A 24791-nucleotide genomic window follows, 5' to 3' on the forward strand; every position below is an offset into this window, starting at 1 on the left:
TGCTGAGATGTCGCCGCCATAGGTTTGTGCTGGTTTGTGCTGAGATGTCGCCGCCATAGGTTTGTGCTGAGATGTCGCCGCCATAGGTTTGTGCTGAGATGTCGCCGCCATAGGTTTGTGCTGAGATGTCGCCGCCATAGGTTTGTGCTGAGATGTCGCCGCCATAGGTTTGTGCTGAGATGTCGCCGCCATAGGTTTGTGCTGAGATGTCGCCGCCATAGGTTTGTGCTGAGATGTCGCCGCCATAGGTTTGTGCTGAGATGTCGCCGCCATAGGTTTGTGCTGAGATGTCGCCGCCATAGGTTTGTGCTGAGATGTCGCCGCCATAGGTTTGTGCTGAGATGTCGCCGCCATAGGTTTGTGCTGAGATGTCGCCGCCATAGGTTTGTGCTGAGATGTCGCCGGTTTGTGCTGAGATGTCCCGCCATAGGTTTGTGCTGAGATGTCGCCGCCATAGGTTTGTGCTGAGATGTCGCCGCCATAGGTTTGTGCTGAGATGTCGCCGCCATAGGTTTGTGCTGAGATGTCGCCGCCATAGGTTTGTGCTGAGATGTCGCCGCCATAGGTTTGTGCTGAGATGTCGCCGCCATAGGTTTGTGCTGAGATGTCGCCGCCATAGGTTTGTGCTGAGATGTCGCCGCCATAGGTTCGTGCTGAGGGCGCCGCCGACAACTAGGTTTGTGTATTTTTCATCCTCCCCAGTAAGTCATGTTTTGTAGCAAAGTTTCATTTGTTGTTGTCATGCACAGGATAGACATTAGGATGTAAGTGTATTCAAATCTATTCAAATATACCCAAAAAGTCTACATTATATGAATTAAATCATATATTAATGGCACTTCATCTCGAAAGGTTATTGATGTGTATGTGCAGTATTACAGTTAAGTTAGGGTTACTGTACAGGTAGGGTTACTGTACAGGTAGGGTTACTGTACAGGTAGTGCCCCATCCTCCTCCTGCGTGTAATGGATGGATGTCACGAGAGGAGAGAGGAGGAGAAGAGCGAGGAGGAGAGCAGGGCGGCTAATGCTTTGTTTTCCTCCTCTCAAGTTTCTGGGGATTTAGAGTCCCAGACCATAACTCTCTTGTTCTGTCTCTCTTTCTCTCTCTCGCTCTTTAACTCTGTCTCTCACTCATTCTCATCATCTCTCTCTCTTGTTCTCGCTTTCATTTCTGCTCCCTCTCGGTCTCTCCCTCACCCCTTCCGGCCCTCCACCCAAGTCTCTCTCCCTTTCTCCCTCTCTAAGAGTGATGTGTTTTTTATTGCAGTGTATCCACCTCCACTGTTGCTCTCCAAGCAAACTTAACTCCTCCTGTTTCCCTCCACCCCCAGTTCTATTTCTTCCTTTAATGTGCTCTGGGCTCAGCTGTCCTTCTTTCTCCTGCTTCCCTCCACCCCCAGTTCTATTTCTTCCTTTAATGTGCTCTGGGCTCAGCTCTCCTTCTTTCTCCTGTTTCCCTCCACCCCCAGTTCTATTTCTTCCTTTAATGTGCTCTGGGCTCAGCTCTCCTTCTTTCTCCTGCTTCTCTCCACCCCCAGTTCTATTTCTTCCTTTAATGTGCTCTGGGCTCAGCTCTCCTACTTTCTCCTGTTTCCCTCCACCCCCAGTTCTATTTCTTCCTTTAATGTGCTCTGGGCTCAGCTCTCCTTCTTTCTCCTGCTTCCCTCCTGTTGTTGTTACCCTTCAACCCCGCACAAATGTTGGCCTCTCTATTCACACCGGGTTAATCTTTCGAGAGGTCCTGAATAATTTTGACAACCCTCCTAATTCCTGTTCCTCCCCTGGATGTGTCAACTTGTGTCACGGTGTGTGTGTGTGTGTAATGAAGTTTTGCGTGACGGTGTTACAACAAAATGTGCCCTTGTGTCTTTTCCTGTCTGTCTGACCCTTTTTAAAAAGAGTAACGTTAAGGCTTTTATGGGGATGTAAGTTCACGAACACAAGCAGAATTGGATGTTGAGACGTCTACTCAACCTTGCAATTAGGTCAATTTAAAATGTTAAAATTTTAAGAATCTTAAGATTCCCAAAGCCTGACCGTTTCAAAAGAGAGGAATGGAAAGTATGCATTTGCTCTTCATGAAACGGTTCTGAAATATCAATAAACAGTGAACAAATGTGAGGACAAAAGTACAAAGAGAGAAATGGTGGAGGTTGAACACTGTCCTGTCAGAGAGGTGCATTAGGGGTAATTGACTGCTTTCAAATCCAAAGCACTGAGGTAAAACCACACTGAGGTATTGATTTAGACCTTGTTGTGACAAGTTGGTGTGATCATGTGGACGTGTGTGTTCTGAGGTGGAACGAAGGAGTGCGTGTTAACCAATGAATGAACAAGACCATTAGAGGAAGACATACACACGCACAGCAAGACACTGTCTCTCTCCCCACCTCTCAACACACATCCAAGAGAGAGAGTGTAGACTGAGTGCATATGTCAGGGCCTCTCCCGCAGCGCGACTGCACGTTTCAGATTGCTCTTCACACTGCTCCTGTGCGCCCAACCCACCGGCCTCAACAGCTGTGGGCGTGAATTTGCAATTCATATACGCTCACTGTGACCTTCTCCTCAAGGTTGACATGACCGCCACTGCTGACGATAATGCTTCTGGTCTGTGGAGGTTAGGTCCCAAATGGCCCCCTATTCGCTATGTAGTGCACTACTTTTGACCAGATCTCTAATGGGAGTAGGGCACTATAATGGGAATAGGGTGCCATTTGAAACGTATCCCGTGATGGGCTGCCTGGCTGTATCCTCACCTTCCCTCCTGTCATTCACGTACATAGTAATCTCCCTTCACAGGGTGCTTCTCTAATTCAACAGTAGGTTTATATCTAAGTGGAGGCTATGGTGGTTTGACGGAGGATAGATGGAGTTTTTACAATCTTTGTTTTGTGCTCTCTTTCTCTCTCAACTACATAATTCTATCCCTCCATCTCTTCCCCTCTTCCATCATCCCATTAGAATGGCCATGGCCTTCGTCACAGGAAGTCATTCATCCCAGAATGCCCCTCTCCGCTGACTCAGGGGCGGCCTCATCCTCTGGCGTCCCCTGGGGGCACGTATGATGACGAATAGTCAACGCTGTGACGATGAATAGTGATTACGGTGGTGATATGTGTTCTGGGTGTGCGACTCAGCTGGGATGCTTGCCACTTAATCAGATTTAGGCCAATTAAGCATGTGGAAAGTGTCAGGGCCTAGGCCCGGGCCGGATCCTGGGCAGCAGGTAGACAAGTTCGGCCCTGTTTGTCTCACTTCAGCCCAGACAAGGCCACAGCCTGGCCCCCCTCCACTTCTATCCTCCATGTTACTGGGGGTATCAGCTTTAGTCAATTTCATGGACTGTGGGTAAGGCCTGACCAAAGTGGATGTATTGGTGTCAGAAAGGATGTTTGTTTGTGTGTTGGCGTGTGTGTGTCCATCTGGTGGGCTAACCCATATAAATAACCATGTCAAAGAACAGGAAGCATGTCTGGAAAGGACACTGTTGGACATTGGCCTGCTGTGCCAGAGGGATGAGTGGGTAGTGGAGTCATTACATCAATCAGTGACACTGCTTGTATAATGATGTCAATCCACCTAGTCTGACGCATCTGTTGAGACAGAGAACTACAGGTAATACATGCTAAATGCTCACTTCAAACATGGATGCTAGCGTGACTTGTGAATCAGATTGTTTGTTTGCTGTTCCTATCCGGCTCGAAGGACCATGAAAAAGAGCTATACGGCCAGAGTCTGAGGGGCCGACTGAGAGGGTTGTGTACACAGGAAGTGAATTCGGGGGGGTTGTACTCTTGCAACACCAGGGTTGTAGGTTTGATTCTCATGTGTGCCATTACTTTCTATTGGATATGCTAGCTGAGCAGCTTTGGATAAAAGCAACTCGTTATGTTGTATGCTAATGGCTGCTTTTGCTTCCGAAACAGAGACCAAAAGGATATTCAAAACCCAATTTTAATAATTTATATTGGTTTCTCTGTGTTTGCATTCATCATAGACCAATTATCATTTCTCTCTTTCTCTCTGTCCTCTCTCTCTCTCTCATCTCTCTTAGAGAGAGGAGCAGGCAGGCCAGTGGTGGAAGTGTTACGTGAGCTGCTGGCTGAGGCCCTAATCTGGTCCTGTCACTGTGTCTGTGCTGAGGCTCATGGGATGTGTGCATTGTGTCTGAGATGAGAGGAACAGGGCAGAACAACCGCCATTGAGAACGACTCTCATTGCAGCTATATTGAGTACACGAGAAAAGGGAAATGCTGTACTTCTCACTCTCACACACTCACTCCCTTCCCCACAGACTTAATCAAGCATTCATCTGGCTCATAGCCCCCTCCCTACTGACCATGTTATCACACTGATGATACCCTGATTTACACATATGCGTGCGCGCACACATACACTAATTGATCCCCCTGCACCTATTGACTCAGAAGCACACAGGGATAATTTTATCTTGAGAGAGCAGTACCCCTGCGCGCTGCACAATTGATTAAATGTGCACATCATTGGAATATATTTCCCAGCTGACTGAATGAGGCTGCGAGGGAGTGATGGCGCCATAGCTGAGACAGCAGTATCTGGAAGCGGAGGGTGGAGGGGGGTTACTGTATTGCATGTCGTAAGGGGACCATCAGTGTAATCCTCGCCAGGCATTCTCCACAGGGATTAATGGGTATTCGATGCAGCAAGCCACGCCGGTTCAACGGCGTGATGATCTCTGTGGTCAGCATGATACATAGCGTATGTATTGAGGGGGAGTGTGTGTGTGTGTGTTGGGGGGGATGCTTGTGTGTACTGTTCCAACCTGTGAGAGTGTATAGAAGTGTGTGTGTGTGTGTGTTGGGGGGTTGGGTGTACTGTTCCAACCTGTGAGAGTGTATAGATGTGAGTGTGTGTGTTGGGGGGGGTGTACTGTTCCAACCTGTGTGTGTGTGTAGTGTGTGTGTGTGTGTGTGGGTGTGTGTGTACTTGTGTGTTATTGCTCCAACCTGTGAGAGTGTATAGATGTGTGTGTGTGTGTGTTGGGCGGGGGTGTACTGTTCCAACCTGTGAGTGTATAGATGTGTGTGTGTGTGTGTGTGTGTGTGTGTGTGTGTGTGTTGGGGGGGTTGTGTGTATTGTTCCAACCTGTGAGAGTGTATATAGATGTGTGTGTGTGTTGGGGGTTTGTGTGTACTGTTCCAACCTGTGAGAGTGTATAGATGTGTGTGTTGGGCGGGGGGTGTACTGTTCCAACCTGTGAGTGTATAGATGTGTGTGTGTGTGTTGTTCCAACCTGTGAGAGTGTATAGATGTGTGTGTGTGTGTGTTGGGCGGGGGGGTGTACTGTTCCAACCTGTGAGTGTATAGATGTGTGTGTATTGTTCCAACCTGTGAGAGTGTATAGATGTGTGTGTGCTCTGCCACTGTCGCCCCCTCTGCAGTGGGAGCTGAGAACAGATCTCGATCAGGCCGGTATTATGAGCCAGCTATATACTCACCATGCCTTCTTTTTTTCAGTGGAGGAAGGCTGTTACAGGCAATCTGATCTAATCATGTAGCCCTTCTCCTCCTCTTATGGTGTCTCCCATTTAAGGTTTAGCTAATCCATCAGTTTAATTGTTGGCAGGTCTCATTGTTGTCTATTGGAGGGGGGTTTAAGATGCCCATGGAGAATAAAATGAGCCATACATTGTTTGCAGATGACCTCTTGGCAGTATTAGACTACTCTGAAAGAGAAGGGATTGAACAGGGATTGAACTGGTTCTGATGCCTACCTTTTGGACTGTACGCTGCACCAGGAATGTCCTTCCTCTCACTCTTGTCTCTCCTGCTCTGCCGACAGAGACCAGTTCAAGCCGTAGCGGAGATGAGAGAACTTGAGAAATGGGGAAACAGAAATGAGTAAGGCACGAATTCATATTAACAGTCTGCCTTTGGGGCAGGGGAGGGATTTTTTTTGTTGACATTCTCTCTCTTTTGTCTAAGCCATTCTCTGGTTGGGAGCGTGTATTTTTTTTGCTACCAGCCAGGGCGTAGTGGTCGCGGTAATGGATTCTTCCCAGGGTTGCTATGGAGCTCCTTGGTGGTCGACACTCATCTGGTTCACGAGGTGGAACAGCGCAATTAGCGTAGCAATTAGCGTTAGCGTGATCCAGAGGGGCAAAGACTAGAGGTGTAGGCGGCGTTGCATAATTGGGTTAGTGGGAAGAGGGTTCACTGATCGCCTACTTTGTAGGCTAGTCTTTCAGTGCTTTCCGTGACTTTCGGCAATATACACAGAGACGGATACAAATGTAGTTTTTTTTTTTATAAAAAAAATTCATTAGTATTCAGCAACTGTAAGACGCCATCTTTTGCAACATTATTTGCCATGTCAACAATGACACCAGCAACTCTTTATAGCCTTCTTGTGTAGCCTATTCTAGATGCATCACAAGTGTGCCTTACAGCTGTTGTGGTGTTTAAACATATTAATGCACCAAGTCTTCCGTTCATCTCGAGGCCCAAAATGAATCGGTCTGCGTTTACTTTTTTTTCCATTAGATGTTCAGAAACGGGGGAAGAAGAAGCGTTTGGCTCTGGGCCAAGCGTCCGTTTCCACACCCAATTAAAAACAATGCAGCTTGCGCTCGCCGGCTACCGCTTTTAGCGCGTCTATTTGTGAAGAAGCTTTAAGAGCTGGAGGCCCGGTGTGTTTGATGAGCAACGTCCAAATAGAATAACGGGTGGAGATAATCTCCGGGTAGGATTCCTCCACTCTCCCCTCCCTCTTTTATCGTCCCCAGCCTCTCACTTCCCTCTCTCCTACCCAGGCGAAGGCTTGTACAATGATATATGCACCACTTTGTCTGCCTCCGGGCTCAGCATAAATCGCTTCCTGGGCGAAGCGTGCCGCATCGACCGTACATACTCACCAGGGGAATTCTGATACTAGCCACCATCGATTGTTGCGGCTTTATACTTACTTACTGACTTTATTGTCCCCGTGGGGAAATTTTGAAGGGGAAAATGCCGCTTTTGTTTATTCATATCTCTGGCCACTCGGGCTGTGATTGTCTGAGAAGTAGTGTAGGCCACACGACCGGGCAGCTTTTTCTGGTCAAGTCACATTGTCAGGAACACTCCTGGTTAGTCTTTAGCCCGCAGGCTAACGTCATACTCCACAACCCGATCCCATAGTGTATCCTGGTCAGGTCACCCTGAACATAACGTCTAGTGTAACACTATCTTGGCCTAGATCATACCTTGGTATAAAGGTATTGCCAAAGCCTGGTTGTTTTTTTGAATCCATGGTATTGACCGAGCAGCAGCATTCTAATCTGTAGCCGTATTGATGAAGCTGTTGTTCAGTGACCGAGACTAACAGGGCCAGTGCTGTCAGTTGCATTGTCATCAGGCAAACTGCATAAGCAGGCCAGGGTTGTTGGTTGGGCCTCTTCTTTTGATTCATCTTTATTCTTCACATCTCCTCTAAGACTTGCACAGATGCCAAAGAAACTAGGGGTGTGTGTTCCAAATGGCAACCTATTCCCTATATAGTGTACTACTTGTGACCAGGGCCCATAGGGGTACACCATAGGGATTTGGGACACATCCTGGATTATGTGGGTTTGATCAAGTAGCATATGTTTTAAAGCAAAATTCTGTGGACTGTTGAGGCGCTCCATTTTTAGTTACAGACCGAAAGACGATCTTCAAGCGATCAGTGCCAAGCGTTGTTTGTCCTGCAAACATTTCCAACTAGCCGCGAACACCACTGCTTTTCTCAGTTAATCCTTCCAACCAGTGGTGGCTGGTGGGCGGAGATATCGCAGGACGGGCATCAAACATACGGAAGCCATGTGTCTTACGTTTTTGACACCTTTCCGTCTATTCCATTCCAGCCTGTCCTACTATATCTCTCCCACCAGCCTCCTCTGGTTCAACATTGATCCCCTGCCCCTCATCACTGTTTCAAATGAGAACATGGACAATGGCTCATTCAACCGATACAAGATACTGTATTCTCGCTCTCTCTGTATTTTGAGACTGCTGCCTCTCGTCAACAAAGGTTGTCACTCGGGCTGTTTGCGGTGACCATATTGCCACCACACTGGCAGTCATCATGAGTCCCTGACTGTAGTAAAATTCCACATGACCGTTGAGTCCCGGTTTTCTCCTCTTATGCACTCTGGACATATGTTGGCAGTACCCAACTTGCTAATGATCATCAGGTCGCTAATGGCCTGGCACTCGAGGCTCTTTTGTCCTTCGAGCCACTCTGACGTCAATGCAAGTGAAATGGAAAATCACATCAAGTAAGTATCGTCAGAACAGAATGTGCTTTTAAAGCTCACCTCACTGTGATTGATCAATTTGAAGAAAGAAGTTCAACAGGTTGAACTGAGTGGGAAACATGGTCGTTGTGGACGTTGTTTCAAAGCCTAACACAATGAAATGGACAGCGCTTTCGAAGGTAATGATTCATTCAAAATATCCACGTACATATTAGAGCTTACGCATACGCATAGGTCTGTATATAAGCACAAGCTCCCCCAAAAAACGGAATTGAAATAATGATCGGTTGCGTCACTGCCTGGTACGGCAACTGCTCGGCCTCTGACTGCAAGGCACTACAGAGAGTAGTGCATACGGTCCAGTACATCACTGGGGCCAAGCTTCCTCTCAACCAGGACCTCTATACCAGGCGGTGTCAGAGGAAGGCCCTAAAAATTGTCAAAGACCCCAGCCATCCCAGTCGTAGTGTTCTCTCTACTACCGCATGGCAAGCGGTACCGGAGTGCCAAGTCTAGGACAAAAAGGCTTCTCAACAGTTTTTACCCCCAAGCCATAAGACTCCTGAACAGGTAATCAAATGGCTACCCAGACTATTTGCATTGTGTGCCCCTCCCCAACCCCTCTTTTTACATTGCTGCTACTCTGTTTATCATATATGCATAGTCACTTTAACTATACATTCATGTACATACTACCTCAATTGGGCCAACCAACCAGTGCTCCTGCACATGGACTGGACTGGTTACCTGGTTAACCCTCTCTCTCTCTCTCTCCTCTGTTCCCCTCCTTCCCCCGGTCTCTCTCTGTCTCTCTCTCTCTGTCTCTCTCTCTCTCTCTGTCTCTGTCTCTGTCTCTGTCTCTCTCTCTCTTTCTCTCTCTCTGTCTCTCTGTCTCTCTCTCTCTCTCTCTCTCTCTCTCTCTGTGTGTGTCCCTCCTTCCCCTGGTCTCTCTCTCTCTCCTTCACTCTCTAGGATGAGCTGCACATGGATGGACTGGTTACCTTATGCTAAGCTCCAAACCTTTTATCTGTGAGTCTGGGAGAAAACGGAGAGGTCTAGGCGATGCTGTTGGTTCACTGATTGTGCAGGGCGGCTTACGTAGTTCGCCTACAAGTATAGTGAATTTGTATTTGATTTTGAAAAGCCTTGGTAATAGCGCATTATATTCTCATAATTAATAGGCTGACACATTACCTTTTTAGCTACAGAATATCTCATTACCATGCGTTTCCATATCCTCCCCTCTCTCCTTCATTCCTTTCTTGAGAACACAGTGAGAGGGGCTGTCAACAGTTTAATGAAATATGTTTTGTTGTGAACTTTAATTTGAGGCGTATTTCCATCCATATCAGATGAACCGTTTCGAAATTACAGCACTTTTTGTACATAGTCCCCCCCCATTTTAGGAAACCAAATGTATTGGGACAAAGTCAGAAATGTTTTTGTATTTAAAGTAGTACAAAGTTAAGTATTGGGTCCCATATTCATAGCACACAATGACTACATCAAGCTTGTATCTCTACGAACTTTTTGGGTGCGTTTTCTGTTTTGTTTTGTTGCATTACAGATTATTTTGTGCCGGATAGAGGAAATGAATGGTAAATAATGTATTGTCATTTTGAAATCACTTTTATGATAAATAAACTCTTCTAAACACATGATTACGGATAATCCTGAATGAATCGTGAATAATGATGAGTGAGAAAGTTAGACGCACAAATATCATACCTTCAAGACATGCCGTCCTCACCATTACAATAACAGGAGAGGTTAGTATTTTTGTGGGGCTATGGTACTTTTGTATATACAAAAGTATGTGGGCAACCTTCAAATGAGTGTATTCCAGCCACACCTGTCGCTGACAGACGTATAAAATCGAGCACACAGCCATGCAATCTCATTAGACTGACATTGGCAGTAGAATGGCCTTACTGAAGAGTCCAGTGACAGCCCTGCTAGAGCTGCCCTAGTCAACTGTAAGTGTTGTTATTGTGAAGTGGAACAATGGCTCATCTTCGAAGTGGTAAAGCCACAAAAGCTCACGGAACGGGACCGCTGAGGTGTGTAGCGTGTCAAGATGATCTGTCCTCACGACTGAGTTCCAAACTGCCTGGAAGCAACGTCAATTCAAGAACTGTTCGTCGGAAGCTTCATGAAATGGGTTTCCATGGCCGAGCAGCCACACACAAGCCTAAGATCACCATGCGCAATGCCAAGCATCGGCTGGAGTGGTGTAAAGCATGTCGCCAGTGGAAACCTGTCTCTGGCGTGATGAATCACGCTTCACCATCTGGCAGTCCGATGGACGAATCTGGGTTTGGCGGATGCCATGAGAATGCTGCCTGCCCCAATGAATAGTGCCAACTGTAAAGCTTGGAGGAATAATGGTCTGTGCATACAGAAATGGTTTGTCGAGATTGATGTGGAAGAACTTGACTGGCCTATACAGAGCCCTGACCTCAACCCCATCGAACGCCGACTGCAAGCCAGGCTGAATAACCCAAAATCAGTGCCCGACCACACTAATGTTCTTGTGGCTGAATGGAAGCAAGTCCCCACAGCAATGTTCAAAAATCAAGTGGAACCTGTTACAGTAGCAAAGGAGGGACCAACTCTATATTAATGCCCATTATTTCGGAATTAGATGTTCAACAAGCTGGTGTCCACATACCTGAATGGTGTTCACTGTAGGCCCTACCCACTTTTCCTACTGTACTTCTCCAGTTTGGGCCATATGAAGTCAGTCGCCCAAACTCCTGAAGGTCTAAGCCCCTTAGATTGCAATATATACTAAGTTTATATATGGAATTGTTTTAAGATAATCATAAAATTCAGTTAAAATCCCCGAGCTGACAAGGTAAAAATCTGTCGTTCTGCCCCTGAACAGGCAGTTAACCCACTGTTCCTAGGCCGTCATTGAAAATAAGAATTTGTTCTTAACTGACTAAAATAAAAATGTTAAAAAGGAATAATTTATCCATTTGATTTTGAATGTTAAGGCCCTGAAGCTATAAAAAAAATATATATATTTGATGAAATTTAATTTGCCCTTTACTACTATAGCCCATAGAAGCGCATCAAATATAGCACATTTTTGTACATGGCAAAAACAGACATTCCAAAAATAAATCATAAGGAATAAGGTTTTGAAGTGTCTGTCTTGTATCTGAGAGAGATCAGGGATTGTATAAACATTTTTTTACCCATGTTTGGGCACGTTATTTGTGGCACATTTTACCCCCTATTCACTTTTTTGCAATTTTTCCAGCCCGGTAATGGGTTCCCTTCAGAGGACTCCCATGATGCTTGTGTGCGTCGTATTGCGTGTAGAAAAAGACCGCTTTCACTTTGCTCCACGTTATGGAATAAACTCTAACTTTAAATCGGCAAGAAAGAGGGGATTGAGCTAAAGCCACACGAGTGTGTCAATCCACTCATTAAGATGGACTTCCTCTCCGAGGATTCTCTGTGTTCCTGTTAGACATCCAGCCAGGACTGCTTTCCTACTCCTGGCCTTGGGTGATGACATGACATGGCAGTGTCCCCCATCCACCCTGTCTGTGACATGTCTCACCCACGCGGGCGACACCGGTCTTCATAATTGATTGCGTCTCGGGCTGCAATGTGCAGCAATGTGCTACTGTAGGTGGTTCCTGAGTGCACTTTTGTGCTGAGGCATCCATTTCTGACTCAAGCTCACTCTCCATAGCCCCTGGGTGACCTTGGGTTCCGGCTGGTGAGGATTGGAGGGAGTCATTTCGGTGCAGTCTCCAATCTTTGCAAGGTTAAAGGAGAAACCAGCTGACCGTGGAGGTCACGGAACGGAGGGTGGGAAGTGGTTGTAGTTTAAGGAGCCGGACAAAGTGGCTTCTACTGCAATGTGACAAACTTTCAGACGATTGCTGTTGGGCAGTGTGTGTGTGTGTGTGTGTGTGTGTGTGTGTGTGTGTGTGTGCGTGCGTGCTGCCTATGCATCCTGAAAACTGTGACACTCGAGGAGCCTTGGTAATCTTTGACACCATTTTGGGCTTTTGGGGTCAATCTTCAGCTTCCTCAACACCTTAAGCGCCAAGGCTGATGGAAAAGTTAGAAACCTCAACCCCCTCTTCCACTGCAATCCCCGTCTCCTCTTCCCTTTTGCCCTCTTCCTCCTCTCCTCTTCCCCAACGCTTTACTGAGCAGCAGCCTGGCAGGTCATGCGTGGAGGATGAGTGGAGAGGGGGATGCGGTAGAGGAGTGACTCAGCAGGGGATGAGTGGAGAGGGGGATGCGGTAGAGGAGTGACTCAGCAGGGGATGAGTGGAGGGCTTCACTTGTTCTCAGCTGGCTAGGGATAAGAGGATTAGCGTCGTTCAGAATCATCTCAGCATGTCCTCTACCTCTCCTACACTTTTTCTCGTGCTGCCGCTCTCCAGCTTCTCCCTCGCTCTCCTGAATGACTTCTCTCTTTCCCTCCATTTATCATTCTCTCTCTCTCTCTCTCTCTCTCTCTCTCTGCCCATCCTGGTTCTTCATTCATCCTCTCTCTCTCTCTCTGCCAATCCTGGTTCTTCATTCATCCTCTCTCTCTGCCAATCCTGGTTCTTCATTCATCCTCTCTCTCTCTCTATCTCTCTGCCAATCCTGGTTCCTCATTCATCCTCTCTCTCTCTATCTCTCTGCCAATCCTGGTTCCTCATTCATCCCCTCTCTCTGTCAATCCTGGTTCCTCATTCATCCCCTCTCTCTGTCAATCTTGGTTCCTCATTCATCCCCTCTCTCTGCCAATCCTGGTTCCACATTCATCCTCTCTCTCTCTGCCGGCTCTTTTTCTCAATCCTCTTCCCATCTTTATCGTTCCCCTTTTGTCTTTCTAATGCCTTCCCTCTTCTCCCAACCTCTCTGCCCCCTCTATCTTTCCACTCCTTTCCCAGCCCCACCCTCCTCTCCATCTCTCTCGCTGTCCTTTCCTCTCTCTCCCTACCCCCTCCCACCTCTTCTCTTTCCATCCTTTGTCTCTTGCTCTGGGACAGCAGCTCTGATCAAAAGCCAGTCTTTGTGGATTAACCCTGAATTATTAAAGCCTCAATAGATTGGTCAGGAAGTCTCAGAAGCACTTCACTGGTGGTCTTTCTAGTCGCCTTCAAAGGAAAGGGCAAGAGCCCTGAAAACAATGACTTCAAAGTGTTGGTGGTTGACATCCTGAAGGGTGAAATGAAATCTACCTCAAACTCAACTGTTTTAATAAAGCATTTGTGACCGATTTTAATTCTTATTTTTTTTAAATAAAAAACATTTTTAAAGCTCACAAAAACAGAAACCGTCATTTATCTGGTGTTTTCCGTTTACATTGCTGCGTGGTTTCCGTTTACATTGCTGCGTGGTTTCCGTTTACATTGCTGCGTGGTTTCCGTTTACATTGCTGCGTGGTTTCCGTTTACATTGCTGCGTGGTTTCCGTTTACATTGCTGCGTGGTTTCCGTTTACATTGCTGCGTGGTTTCCGTTTACATTGCTGTGTGGTTTACATTGCTGTTTTTCCGTTTACATTGCTGCGTGGTTTCCGTTTACATTGCTGCGTGGTTTCCGTTTACATTGCTGCGTGGTTTCCGTTTACATTGCTGCGTGGTTTCCGTTTACATTGCTGCGTGGTTTCCGTTTACATTGCTGCGTGGTTTCCCGTTTACATTGCTGCGTGGTTTCCGTTTACATTGCTGCGTGGTTTCCGTTTACATTGCTGTGTGGTTTCCACATTGCTGCGTGGTTTCCGTTTACATTGCTGCGTGGTTTCCGTTTACATTGCTGCGTGGTTTCCGTTTACATTGCTGCGTGGTTTCCGTTTACATTGCTGCGTGGTTTCCGTTTACATTGCTGCGTGGTTTCCGTTTACATTGCTGGTTTCGTTGGTTTTCCGTTTACATTGCTGCGTGGTTTCCGTTTACATTGCTGCGTGGTTTCCGTTTACATTGCTGCGTGGTTTCCGTTTACATTGCTGCGTGGTTTCCGTTTACATTGCTGCGTGGTTTCCGTTTACATTGCTGCGTGGTTTCCGTTTACATTGCTGCGTGGTTTTTCCGTTTACATTGCTGCGTGGTTTCCGTTTACATTGCTGCGTGGTTTCCGTTTACATTGCTGCGTGGTTTCCGTTTACATTGCTGCGTGGTTTCCGTTTACATTGCTGCGTGGTTTCCGTTTACATTGCTGCGTGGTTTCCGTTTACATTGCTGCGTGGTTTCCGTTTACATTGCTGCGTGGTTTCCGTTTACATTGCTGCGTGGTTTCCGTTTTCCGTTTACATTGCTGCGTGGTTTCCGTTTACATTGCTGCGTGGTTTCCGTTTACATTGCTGCGTGGTTTCCGTTTACATTGCTGCGTGGTTTCCGTTTACATTGCTGCGTGGTTTCCGTTTACATTGCTGCGTGGTTTCCGTTTACATTGCTGCGTGGTTTCCGTTTACATTGCTGCGTGGTTTCCGTTTACATTGCTGCGTGGTTTCCGTTTACATTGCTGCGTGGTTTCCGTTTACATTGCTGCGTGGTTTCCGTTTACATTGCTGCGTGGTTTCCGTTTACATTGCTGCGTGGTTTCCGTTTACATTGCTGCGTGGTTTCCGTTTACATTGCTGCGTGGTTTCCGTTTACATTGCTGCGTGGTTGTCGGTTGAACTCTCTCTTATTTGTTTTATTCTGTTGCTGTACATGTTCATGCTGCTGGCATAAAGCCTAACCCTTCTCTGGTCTGGTCCCCCTCTCTGTTTCCTCCAGACAAATCCACTTTTCAGCAGGACGATAACCCAAAACGCAAGGCCAAATATACACGAGTTACTTGCCAAGAATTTTTGAGTGGCCTGGATACAGTTTTGACTTAAGTCGGCTTGAAAATCAATGGCAAGACATGAAAATGGGTGTTTAGAAATGATCAACGGCCAACTTAACAGAGCTTGAATACTTAAAAAAAAAAAAAAGATGGGCAAATATTGTACAATCCAGGTTTGCAAAGCTCTCGCAGATACCACTGTTATGGCTGCCAAAGGTGATTCTCACATGTGTTGACTCGGGGTTGAATACTTATCTAATTAACAAATTATTATTATTATTTAACCAGGTAGGCCAGTTGAGAACAAGTTCTCATTTACAACTGCGACCTGGCCGAGATAAAGCAAAGCAGTGCGACACAAACAACAACACAGAGTTACACATAAACAAACATACAGTCAATAACATAATAGAGAGAAGAAGAAGAAAAAAGTAATGAAATGTTTATTTAAATTTGTGTTTATTTTTGTTTTCTGACATTTACACAATATGTTGTGTAGATCTTTGACAAAGAAATGACAATTCAACCCATTTGAATCCCACTTCGCAACACAACGAAATGTAGAAAAAGCCCAGGGGGTGTGAATACTTTCCGAAGGCACTGTTTTAGAATCCACGCGTGTCCTTCCTAGTCACACCTGTTAATGTTCACCTCACGGCCGGGTCCACCTCTCAGTTTCCGCCCTTTTTACAGGACTCGGATCAGCTGTATTAAATTCCTTTTGTTAAACGGAGTGTGTTCATGTTGGCGGTCGCACCCTAAACATTGTCTCCCTCTGTTCTCTCCAGTACAGGATTGGTCAGCTATATATGATCAGCAAACACAGCCATGAGCAGAGTGACCGCGGCGAAGGGGTGGAGGTGGTCCAGAATGAACCGTTTGATGACCCCGCCCACGGTCGGGGTCAGTTCACGGAGAAGCGTGTCTACCTCAACAGGTGAGCGACCGTCATCCACCCGCATTAAAGGTACAATCTGAGATCTGTGGTCAAGGGTTGTACGCCAAAACAAGACGCGGGGGGGCTGCTCCTCTACTGAAAATATCCATCATCATCATCTATAGGTTTAGGGCACTATGTAGGGAATAGGGTGCCATTTGGAACGCCGACAGTGTTGTTCCTACACACTCGAGGCTTCGCATGGCAGACTGCTGCTGTCGCGTTGCCCCGAGTTACTTAGCCCTCACAGCTGTGCAACACACAATACTCCCCCTTCACTTCTTGGCTCTCAGCCGTGCGTGCGTGTGCGTGTGTGTGTGCGTGCGTGTGTGTGTGACCTTCCCAGCGCATCGCTGAGCATCCAAGGACAGAAACTTCCTAAGTGCAAGATCTACGGACAGAGAGAGCTAGATTTCATCGCAAATACCTGTGTCAGCGGTCAGGATGCCCGGGACCTAAAGGTGCTGAGTCAGCAGGGTCTGCCCTGCTGTACAGCTCATCCTAGAGAGTGAAGGAGGGGAACAAAGAGAGAGAGAGAGAGCCTGGGGGAAGGAGGGGAACAGAGGGACACAGGAGAGAGTGGGGGAAGGAGGGGAACAGAGGGACACGAGAGAGAGACCGGGGGAAGGAGGGGAACAAGGGACACAGGAGAGAGACCGAGGGAAGGAGGGGAACAGAGGGAACGGAGGGAACAGGGGACACAGGAGAGGGGGGGAGGAGGGGAACAGAGGGACACAGGAGAGAGAGAGACCGGGGAAGGGGGGGGAACAGGAGGACACAGGGGAGAGAGAGACCGGGGGAAGGAGGGGAACAGAGGGACACAGGAGAGAGAGAGACCGGGGAAGGAGGGGAACAGAGGGACACAGGAGAGAGAGAGAGCGGGGGAAGGAGGGGAACAAAGGGACACGGGAGAGAGAGAGTGAGCGGGGGAAGGAGGGGAACAGAGGGACACGGGGGAGAGAGAGCGAGCGGGGGAAGGAGGGGAACAGAGGGACACGGGGGAGAGAGAGAGCGGGGGAAGGAGGGGAACAGAGGGACACAGGAGAGAGAGAGACCGGGGGGAAGGAGGGGAACAGAGGGACACAGGAGAGGGCGGGGGAAGGAGGGGAACAAAGGGACACGGGAGAGAGAGAGAGAGAGAGAGAGGGGGAAGGAGGGGAACCGAGGGACACAGGAGAGAGAGAGAGGAGAGAGACCGGGGGAAGGAGGGGAACAGAGGGACACAGGAGAGAGAGAGAGAGACCGGGGGAAGGAGGGGAACAGAGGGACACAGGAGAGAGAGAGACCGGGGGGAGGGGAACAAAGGGACACAGGAGGGAGGAACAGAGGGACACAGGAGAGAGAGAGACCGGGGAAGGAGGGGAACAGAGGGACACAGGAGAGAGAGCGGGGGAAGGAGGGGAACAAAGGGACACAGGAGAGAGAGCGGGGGAAGGAGGGGAACAAAGGGACACAGGAGAGAGAGAGAGAGAGACCGGGGGAAGGAGGGGAACAGAGGGACACAGGAGAGAGAGGGAGAGACCAGGGGAACAGAGGGACACAGAGGAGAGCGAGCGGGGGAAGGAGGGGAACAAAGGGACACAGAGGAGAGAGAGCGGGGGAAGGAGGGGAACAGAGGGGGAGAGAGAGACCGGGGGTAGGAGCGGAACAGAAGGACACAGGAGAGAGAGAGGGAGAGACCGGGGGAAGGAGGGGAACAGAGGGACACGGAGGGGAGGGAGAGCAAGAGAGAGAGACATGCATATTCAGAAGGAGACGTTTCTTCAAAACGACACATCCTTGGGTCAGGTCTTATGACAGTCCGTCCCGCTTGAATCTGTCATGGGAATACATCACGTACAGTTTGAATAAGGCCTGGCTATAGACTACAGTATTACGATCATAACAATTTGGCACTACCCAACTCCCAGGAGGAAAACCGTCACTGTTCATTATTGTAAGAGAAGAGGTGAACACGTGAAGTACTGTCTTAATGGTGACACAGTACATCAGAGGACGCAGTATGACGATGAGGGAATTAACTAGTGAGGTTGAGCAACAGCAGGGACAGTGTGTGTGTGTGTGTGCATATGTTAACTCGCCACTCATTGTGCAACCACGGCTGCAGTTACCTAAGCCCCTACCACCTCTTAAACACACTCCCCGCTGCTCTAGTTCTTGACAGCAGATGGGTGCCTTTCAGCCGTGTGTGTGTGTGTGTGTGTGTGTCCATGTTGACTACTACAAGTGCAACCTCTCCATAAACATCCATCTCAGGCTTAGTGAACCAGGTGTCTGCCTTATGTAAGGAGGGAGGGAGAGAGAGAGAGGAGAACATGGGAGGGAGAGGGAGAGAGGAGAACGTGGGAGGGAGAGAGAGAGAGGAGAACGTGGGAGGGAGAGAGAGAGAGAGAACGTGGGAGGGAGAGAGAGAGAGAGGAGAGACGTGGGAGGGAGGAGAGGAGAGAACGTGGGAGGGAGAGGGAGAGGAGAACGGGGAGAACGGGAGGGAGAGGGAGAGAGGAGAACGAACGTGGGAGGGAGAGAGAGAGGAGAACGTGAGGGAGAGGAGAGAGGGAGAGAGGAGAACGTGGGAGGGAGAGGGAGAGAGGAGAACGTGGGAGGGAGAGGAGAGAGAATGTGGGAGGGAAGAGTGGGAGGGGGAGGGAGAGAGAGAGAGGAGAATGTGGGAGGGAGAGAGAGAGAGGAGAACGGGGAGGGAGAGAGAGAGAGGAGAACGTGGGAGGGAGAGGGAGAGAGGAGAACGTGGGAGGGAGAGAGAGAGAGGAGAACGTGGGAGGGAGAGAGAGAGAGGAGAACGTGGGAGGGAGAGGAGAGAGAGGAGAACGTGGGAGGGAGAGAGAGAGGAGAACGTGGGAGGGAGAGAGGAGGAGAATGTGAGAGGGAGAGGGAGAGAGGAGAATGTGAGAGGGAGAGGGAGAGAGGAGAATGTGAGAGGGAGAGAGAGAGAGGAGAACGTGGGAGGGAGAGGGAGAGAGGAGAACGTGGGAGGGAGAGGGAGAGAGGAGAACGTGGGAGGGAGAGAGGAGAACGTGGGAGGGAGAGAGAGAGAGAGGAGAACGTGGGAGGGAGAGAGAGAGGAGAACGTGGGAGGGAGAGAGAGGGGAGAACGTGGGAGGGAGAGAGAGAGGGAGAACGTGGGAGGGAGAGAGAGAGAACGTGGGAGAACGAATGGGAGGGAGAGAGGAGAATGGAGGGAGAACGAGAATGTGAGAGGGAGAGAGGAGAATGTGAGAGGGAGAGGGAGAGAGGAGAATGGAGAATGAGAGGGAGAGAGGAGAATGTGAGAGGGAGAGGAGAGAGAGGAGAGGGAGAGAGGAGAATGTGAGAGGGAGAGAGGAGAATGTGAGAGGGAGAGGGAGAGAGGAGAACGTGAGAGGGAGAGGGAGAGAGGAGAACGTGGGAGGGAGAGGGAGAGAGGAGAACGTGGGAGGGAGAGGGAGAGAGAGGAGAACGGGAGGGAGAGAGAGAGAGAGGAGAACGTGGGAGGGAGAGAGGAGAACGTGAGAGGGAGAGGGAGAGAGGAGAGGGACGAGGAGAGGGAGGGAGAGAGAGAGAGGGAGAGAACGTGGGAGGGAGAGAGAGAGGAGAACGTGGGAGGGAGAGAGAGAGGAGAACGTGGGAGGGAGAGAGAGAGGAGAACGTGGGAGGGAGAGAGAGAGAGAGAGGGAGAACGAGAACATGAGAGGGAGAGGGAGAGAGATGTGAGAGGGAGAGGGAGAGAGGAGAATGTGAGAGGGAGAGGGAGAGAGGAGAATGTGAGAGGGAGAGGGAGAGGAGAACGGGGAGGGTGAGGAGAATGTGGAGGGAGAGAGGAGAACGGGGAGGGAGAGAGGGAGAGGGAGAGAGGAGAACGTGGGAGGGAGAGGGAGAGAGAGGAGAACGTGGGAGGGAGAGGGAGAGAGGAGAACGAGAACGTGGAGGGAGAGAGAACGAGAGAGGAGAACGTGGGAGGGAGAGAGAGAGAGAACGTGAGAGGGAGAGAGGAGAACGAGGGAGAGAGAAGAACGTGGGAGGGAGAGGGAGAACGAGGGAGAGAGGAGAACGTGGGAGGGAGAGGGGAGAGAGGGAGAACGTGGGAGGGAGAGGGAGAGAGGAGAACGGGGAGGGAGAGAGGAGAACGGGAGGGAGGGGAGAACGGAGAGGGAGAGAGGAGAACGTGAGAGGGAGAGGGAGAGAGGAGAACGTGGGAGGGAGAGGGAGAGAGGAGAACGTGGGAGGGAGAGAGGAGAACGTGGGAGGGAGAGGGAGAGAGAGAGAACGTGGGAGGGAGAGGGAGAGAGAGGGAGAACGTGGGAGGGAGAGAGAGAGAGGAGAACGTGGGAGGGAGAGAGAGAGAGGAGAACGTGGGAGGGAGAGAGAGAGGAGAACGTGGGAGGGAGGGAGAGGGAGAGAGGGGAGAACGTGGGAGGGAGAGGGAGAGAGAGGAGAACGTGGGAGGGAGAGGAGAGAGAGAGGGGAGGGAAGAGAGAGAGGAGAACGTGGGAGGGAGAGAGAGGAGAACGTGGGAGGGAGAGGGAGAGGGAGAGAGAGAGAACGGGGAGGGAGAGAGGAGAGGGAGAGAGGAGAGAGGAGAACGTGGGAGGGAGAGGGAGAGAGGAGAACGTGGGAGGGAGGGAGAGAGGAGAACGGGGAGGGAGAGAGAGAGGAGAACGTGGGAGGGAGAGGGAGAGAGGAGAACGGGGAGGGAGAGGGAGAGGGAGAGAGGAGAACGTGGGAGGGAGAGAGAGAGGAGAACGTGGGAGGGAGAGACTACTCCTAGACGCACTGAATCCGCCAGCTCTTCTCAACCCTCTGTGCAAACCAAGGCCTTTCTGTCGGGAAAACATAAATGTCGTGGAAAACATAAATGTCGTGGAAAACATAAATGTCGTGGAAAACATAAATGTCGTGGAAAATTATTTGAAGATGAGAAGAACATTCTAAATGGAATAGAAGACCATTTAGTTTCGGGCCAGTTATGTATCGTGCATCACAACAAGAACAGGACAGATGTGATTTATTTAATAGAAATTCATTGGCCCGAACATTTCAAAGAAAGCAGGAAATTGAAGCCAGTGAGCATTGCGTCATGGTCCCCAGCACTCAATCACCTTTCTGATTCGCTAGATTATTGTTCTGGCTTGAATGACCTCTTAACTTTAAACATGAATTTAGGAATTCATTATTTCGATGGTCTTCATTTACACATTGAATCGGATAGTTAATTTTGTGATGGAATAAAATGAGTGGGTTTACTTTGCGGGCACACACACACACACACCCTAGTCCACACTTTCCGAACTTAAGCGCAAATGACTGGTTTCCCTGCCAGTCTTTAAATACTGTAGGAAATGTGTGGGGATAGCGATACCTTACCACCGCTTTCAGAGCTTGGCGGGCGCAGTGTGACGTACCAATGTGTGGACGGGCACGAGGGACTGTTTTAAACGAAGAATGAGAGACGATGAGCAGATGGAGTGACAGTCATTTGCTTTTGGGGGACAGGCTGTGAATAGTCGGCCTGTCAACATTCCTTTGGCGTTTTTGTTTCTCTTCATATCAGCTGTCGCCACGCACTCCGTCATGTAGCTGACTTCTCTATCGATGTGTGATCAAAGAAAAATTGAATTTCTAAAGCTTTTATTAGAGATTGGAGGCTGACATGCACTCTCTCTCACACACACACACACACACACACACACACACACACACACACACACACACACACACACCAATCTCTATGCCACAACGTGGACACTCACTAGAGCCTTTGAGTGAATATGTCCCCTTCAGCCTTTCCTGCCGAGGCTTGTGTGTTTCGGTGCATCTGCGTGAAAAAGAGAGCTCAACCTCTCCCACCGAACCTCACCGTTGTAATAATGAAAAAGCAAACTCGTTGAGGCAGTGTCGTGAGGCTGTAGACGGCTCTGGTAAGTGCTGCTGTCTCTCGTCATCTTTTTCAATGTTCTTAGTTTAATTTTCAAGCTTCTTTTGTAACACGCCCACTCACCTTGAGAAGGAAGGAAGGAAGGAAGAGAAACCACTCCAACTTTAGAAATGATGATGGCTCCAATTAATCAGACATGATGCATCTCTTCTCCTCTCTTGCTTTTCATTTCTCCTCTCTCTTCCATTTCTCTTCCATCTCTCCCATCTCTCGCTCTCTCCATCTCTCGCTCTCTCCATCTCTCGCTCTCTCCATCTCTCGCTCTCGCTTTTCATTTCTCCATCTCTCGCTCTCTCCATCTCTTCTCCTCTCGCTTTTCATTTCTCCTCTCTCCATCTCTCTCTCGCTCTCTCCATCTCTCTCTCCTCTCGCTTTTCATTTCTCCTCTCTCCTTCTCTCACTCTCTCCATCTCTCTCTCATCTCTTCTCCTCTCGCTTTTCATTTCTCCTCTCTCTCCTTCTCTCACTCTCTCAATCTCTCTCTCTTGCTTTTCATTTCCCCTCTCTCCATCTCTCTCTCTCTCCTTCTCTCGCTCTCTCCATCTCTTCTCCTCTCTTGCTTTTCATTTCTCCTCTCTCTCCATCTCTTCTCCTCTCTTGCTTTTCATTTCTCCTCACTCTCCATCTCTTCTCCTCTCTTGCTTTTCATTTCTCCTCACTCTCCATCTCTTCTACTCTCTTGCTTTTCATTTCTCCTCTCTCTCCATCTCTTCTCCTCTCGCTTTTCATTTCTCCTCTCTCCATCTCTCTCTCCATCTCTTCTCCTCTCTTGCTTTTCATTTCTCCTCACTCTCCATCTCTTCTCCTCTCTTGCTTTTCATTTCTCCTCTCTCTCATCTCTCTCCATCTCTTCTCCTCTCTTGCTTTTCATTTCTCCTCTCTCTCATCTCTCTCTCCGTCTCTTCTCCTCTCTTGCTTTTAATTTCTCCTCTCTCTCATCTCTCTCCATCTCTTCTCCTCTCTTGCTTTTCATTTCTCCTCACTCTCCATCTCTTCTCCTCTCTTGCTTTTCATTTCTCCTCACTCTCCATCTCTTCTCCTCTCTTGCTTTTCATTTCTCCTCACTCTCCATCTCTTCTCCTCACTTGCTTTTCATTTCTCCTCTCTCTCCATCTCTTCTCCTCTCTTGCTTTTCATTTATCCTCTCTCTCCATCTCTTCTCCTCTCTTGCTTTTCATTTATCCTCTCTCCATCTCTTCTCCTCTCTTGCTTTTCATTTCTCCTCTCTCCATCTCTCTCTCCATCTCTTCTCCTCTCTTGCTTTTCATTTCTCCTCTCTCTCTATCTATCTATCTACAGTAAATTGCCCAGCTGGGCTCGAGCAGTGGTGCCCAACATCTTCTACGTAACAGAGAAGGCCTGGAACTACTACCCCTACACCATCACAGGTGAGCGCACGCTCAACACCGACGTCTCCTTGTAGAACCAGGATCCATTCATTCCATGCACCACTAATGCTTGTGTTAGGTCAGAAATGAACTCTGACCACGTATTGACCGTAACCCTAGCGGAAATGCACCGGGCTAACCTCAACCTAATCTAGTTACTGTGGCACTGAGCTCATAGCATGGCCAGGCTAGCTACTTATACTGTAGTGTGCACACAGACCCCCCAAAAAAAAATTGTTCTGAGAGAACATTCTGGCAACATTTCTGTCCGGTTCCCATTTGGTTTTGAAATAACACATGTCCGACTATTATTCTCGTAACGTTATTAGACCGTCGGGTCAGCATCATTTCCCAGAAAAGCTTCTTCAAAAGACCGTGGAAAAAGGTTCAGCAAGCGTTTCCCCGGATGTGTGAGCTGGGTTGTTTCTCGTGTCACATCGTAACCTGTCTGCGTTGCTACCGTGTTGTCGCGTCATTGAAAAGCCCTAAACTGTGTTGTGTTTTCTCCCCTCTCCGCTTCCACGCGTCCCTCCTGCGCCTGCCTCTCTAGAGTACACAGTAAGTATCTCTTCCTTTTGATTGGTCACAGAGCTGTGAAGAGAGCCGCCGCAGTCCAGTAATGGGCGGGGTGTCCGGACTCATTCAATGCAGCAACATGGACGGATTGTAAATGTAATGTGTTTTTAATATTGTACAACTGCCTGGATTTTGCTGTAACCCAGGAGGAGAAGCTGGGGATCCATAATACATACAAATTGTGCTTTATACACTACTAGTTGACAGAAAGTGTTAAGAACCAACATTGGTTTCAACCCATTTATAAAACTCTACCGACGCTGTGTTTTAATGTCTGAGGAGGTTTTAAGACCGATGACCGTCTGCCACCTGTTACATAATGTCTGAAACTTCTAAAGCCTTTGAGCTGTGGCATTTTCAAATCCTCTGAAAGTGATAAATGCCACCACACTGAGTCATATGGCTTAATATAGAGAGGAGGAGAGGATGGAGGGGAAAGGGGGGTGGAGGGGAGACATGGCTTTGACAGTGACGGAGCCCGTTTCGGGCGCAATAAAATGGCTGTGTGTGAGTCATTTGGGGGGGTACATGCACACCACCCACAGACCACTCAGACACGAGCATACGTTCATCTCCCCCTTTTCTGAACAAAGAACCAAACGCATCGGTTGGTGGGGATATTGGTACAAGAAGTCTCGAGACTAAATGTCTCTGCCACACAAACCATTCTGAAACTAAACGCCAGTTTCAGGTGAAAGCTGTTGTTTTTCCACCATTTTCAAGTGTCTCACCTGAGACATTTTTGTCTTTGTTTTGCAGTGTTCTTTCTTGCCCAAGTTCTCCATTCATATAGAGACGAAATACGAGGACAACAAAGGCAGCAATGACAATGTGAGTGAAGACCATGTGTGTGTGTTGCTCTGAGGCCTTCAGTATGATAAAGTCACTCCATAATAGGGACCTTATG

The 24791-nt window shown here is 48.6% G+C and overlaps 1 protein-coding gene across 1 annotated transcript in view; it reads left to right on the forward strand.

Moving 5' to 3' along the window:
• LOC118365721 (cytoplasmic phosphatidylinositol transfer protein 1-like) overlaps positions 1-24791 on the forward strand; it is a 79222-nt gene that overhangs the window by 35026 nt on the left and 19405 nt on the right. Inside the window, exons 2-5 of the mRNA XM_052490626.1 lie at positions 15843-15991; positions 23220-23308; positions 23859-23866; positions 24644-24715. Of these exons, the coding sequence (XP_052346586.1) occupies positions 15843-15991; positions 23220-23308; positions 23859-23866; positions 24644-24715 (318 nt within the window). The remainder of the gene's footprint in view (positions 1-15842; positions 15992-23219; positions 23309-23858; positions 23867-24643; positions 24716-24791) is intronic.

This window comes from Oncorhynchus keta, chromosome 32, assembly GCF_023373465.1.
Source record: "Oncorhynchus keta strain PuntledgeMale-10-30-2019 chromosome 32, Oket_V2, whole genome shotgun sequence".
Taxonomy (NCBI): Eukaryota; Metazoa; Chordata; class Actinopteri; order Salmoniformes; family Salmonidae; genus Oncorhynchus; species Oncorhynchus keta.